Here is a 2910-nt window from a genome sequence, read left to right as displayed (position 1 = left end):
AGGAATGGATGTTCATATTCCATATCCTCCTCTTTTTTGATATTCAATTTCATAGCCACATAAATATTTAACTACTGGTCTAAATCCCTTTATTGTTTGGTGAATCCATGCCTATATGATCACCATCACTACTTTTGGTGAAGTTGAAGGGAAGATTACTGTCTTTTATGAAACATGTAATTAAGGTTTCTTTGTTGTTAATATATATATATATATATATATATATATATATATATATATATATATATATATATATATTTTCACACAAATACTGATACAATATGGTAGAAACATTCAGGGACTGGGACAGTATCAAAATTCAAAACCTCCCTGGTTTTATTAGTTTTTAATGGGTTTTGTCTGGCATTAAAATTAAGTTTGTTGTTTTCTTGTATGGGTATTAATCCCATCTGAATTCTGATAAGAAGGGGACAGAATCCACGTGGGTATTCTTGTATACTGTTGAGGGCAATTTTGTCATTCCAAAAACCAATAAAGGGTAACTCATTTAAGATTTCATTTGGCAGCTGCAGCTTCACCACAATCCACAGTCCTCAGCTTCTTGCATTCATTCTATTCCATTCTCCGTCCCTTGCACCAGCGAGCACCACCACCCATGTAAATGTAATTTTACATTTCATGAGACAAACAAATTCCCACCACCAGCCCACTCTCAGGGACTCTCTCCAAGAGCAAACACAACCTCCACTCGTCGTCCTTAATGGCGACTGGTTGGGTCAAATCTCTACAATGCAAATCAAGAGCTTTCGAAGATGTCTACCACCCAAACCCTAAACAACACCACAACCACTTCCTTCCGAGTTCAAGTTGCAGAAAAGGCGTCCAAAGCCTCAAGGACGTCGTTGAAACCACCAAGAGAAAGCCCAGAAAAACAAACTCACCATCGCCCGCGCCACCCAGTTCGAAACAAACAAGACCCACGAAAACTGACAGCGATTTGTGCCCCACGAATCGAGTTCGACGCTCTACCTCAGCCCGGCTCGCACGAACGCCGGACCCTTTCTTTCCAACCCTGACGGAGCTGACCGAGGAACACCCATCTCGCAATGTTGTAGAGATAATCTTCCACACTAGCTGGTCACCCAAGGCATTCTCTGGCCGAATCGAGATGATCTTCAAGGTTCAGAATCTGCCCAAGACTGTTTCGAGGTTTGAAGAGTACAGAGAGATTGTGAAGGCTCGTGCTAGATCCGGTAGTCTGAGCAGCAACAACGGTGGCAATAGAATCGAGGATGACGCGCGATGCATCGCGGATGGTAACGAAATGATGAGATTTCACTGCTTAGGCCCTACTTCCGGAGGACTCTATGACGCCACTGGGATGTGCCTCTTCTCCGGGAAAGAAGCGGCAATTTGCACGTTTTCCGGCAGCGGCGGGGCCCACGAGAGCGCCGGTGGAGGGAAGGGCAGAAGAGCCATGTTGGTATGCCGAGTCATTGCGGGAAGAGTATGTAAGCGACTTGGACTCGAATCGTTTTTGGATGGTCGAATCGGGTTTGACTCGGTTAGTGGGGAATGTGGTGAGCTGCTTGTATTTGATTCGAGGGCAGTATTGCCTTGTTTTCTCATCATATATAAACTATAACGAAGTAACCGAGATCAAAGAAAAAAATGTTCCTGCATTTATCAATTCTTTTTTTTCTTCCTTTGTTTTTCTTGAATTGTAAGAAAAATTTTGAGTTGATAAATGCTTCAACATTTGTTACTCTGTTTTTCTTTTTCAACTCTCTCTCTCTCTCTCTCTATCCTGCATCTTGGTTTTTTACCCCTTCTGGGCTTTCAAAAGCTGAGTAAGGGTTGTAGTTATAAAGTGTGAAGCATGAACAAGTCTACTCCATGTATGCTCTGGTTATGGCTGTATCTCTAATTCTGTTTCTCTGAAGTCAATATATTTTTCTCTTGACTTTTTATTTTTAATGATGGGGAAAACCAAATGGCTATATCTAACTAATTGCCACTTCCTTTCTCAATGTCTTTACTTAATTCAATTCATTTTGCAATTCACAAGTAATGAAAGTAAGAAGAGAAAAGGCTAAAGCAAGAAGGGAAAGTGGGAATGGTATTGTTCTATATGCAAGCAAAAAAACTAAAAAGTTGATGAATGCTTGATTTTGAATTTGCATTTGAACGAATGATATGAACTATGAAGTTTGGAAGAGATAAAAGAAGGGATAATTGGTCGTTATGTTAAGGGTCCCATCTCTGTGTGTGTACCCTTCGCCATAGTACAGTATAAAGTCACGGGTTAAATAAATTGAACCACTTGCTTCTTCTATCTTGAGAGAAAGGATGGATCCTAATTGTTGTGTGGACAACATTTTGGCCCCATTCGTTGGTTACCGAAGATATTGGATCCCACGGTAAATCATCATCATCCCTATCTTCATTATCATGTTAATCAAAGATATTGAAGATTAACGGTTATTAGTCTATCTAATACATTCCTGCAACGTGGATAAGTAATTTATCCATGCTCTAATAAATCTCTTTTCCTTTGGCCTCTCTCCTTATTTAGGTCAATGTTTTCAATCTACTGGTAACCTGGTCGTATGATGATTCTGGGTCTGGTTATATTGAAATCCGCATCTCAGTCAAAAAATATTGATTTAATAAAAAATTGTTTGATTCGGGTGATTTAACCATTGACCTATTCGACTTAGTCGTACGTCCCAAGGGCCATAAGTGCCCTATCCTGTTAGTTTACAAAAAATTAAAAAAAAAAAAAGAAAGGCCTCAAATTGAAATTTCTAAAATTTTTATAATAAAAAGTAAAAACATGAATTAAATACAAAATAATATATATATATATATAATTATACATTATTTATTAATAAAATATGTATTTATACACACCTGGGCGATTGAACCGATAACTTATGACCTAAGGGG

General features: G+C 38.8%; 1 protein-coding gene across 1 annotated transcript; it reads left to right on the top strand.

Annotated features, from left to right (window-relative positions):
- Positions 1-520: 520 nt before the first annotated feature.
- LOC148848178 (uncharacterized) lies at positions 521-1938 on the top strand. The gene has a single exon (XM_088948204.1). It carries the CDS (start codon positions 722-724, stop codon positions 1604-1606), a length of 885 nt encoding a protein of 294 aa, XP_088804330.1. The 5' UTR covers positions 521-721; the 3' UTR covers positions 1607-1938.
- The last annotated feature ends 972 nt before the right edge of the window (positions 1939-2910 follow it).

This window comes from Nelumbo lutea, chromosome 6, assembly GCF_056320005.1.
Source record: "Nelumbo lutea isolate HS-2025 chromosome 6, American lotus-T2T, whole genome shotgun sequence".
Lineage (NCBI taxonomy): Eukaryota > Viridiplantae > Streptophyta > Magnoliopsida > Proteales > Nelumbonaceae > Nelumbo > Nelumbo lutea.
This window is presented reverse-complemented; position numbering and strand designations above follow the sequence as displayed.

Bases quoted from the DNA above. Each gene is read 5' to 3' on its own strand.
- LOC148848178 (XM_088948204.1), top strand. From the start codon at position 722: ATGGCGACTGGTTGGGTCAAATCTCTACAATGCAAATCAAGAGCTTTC.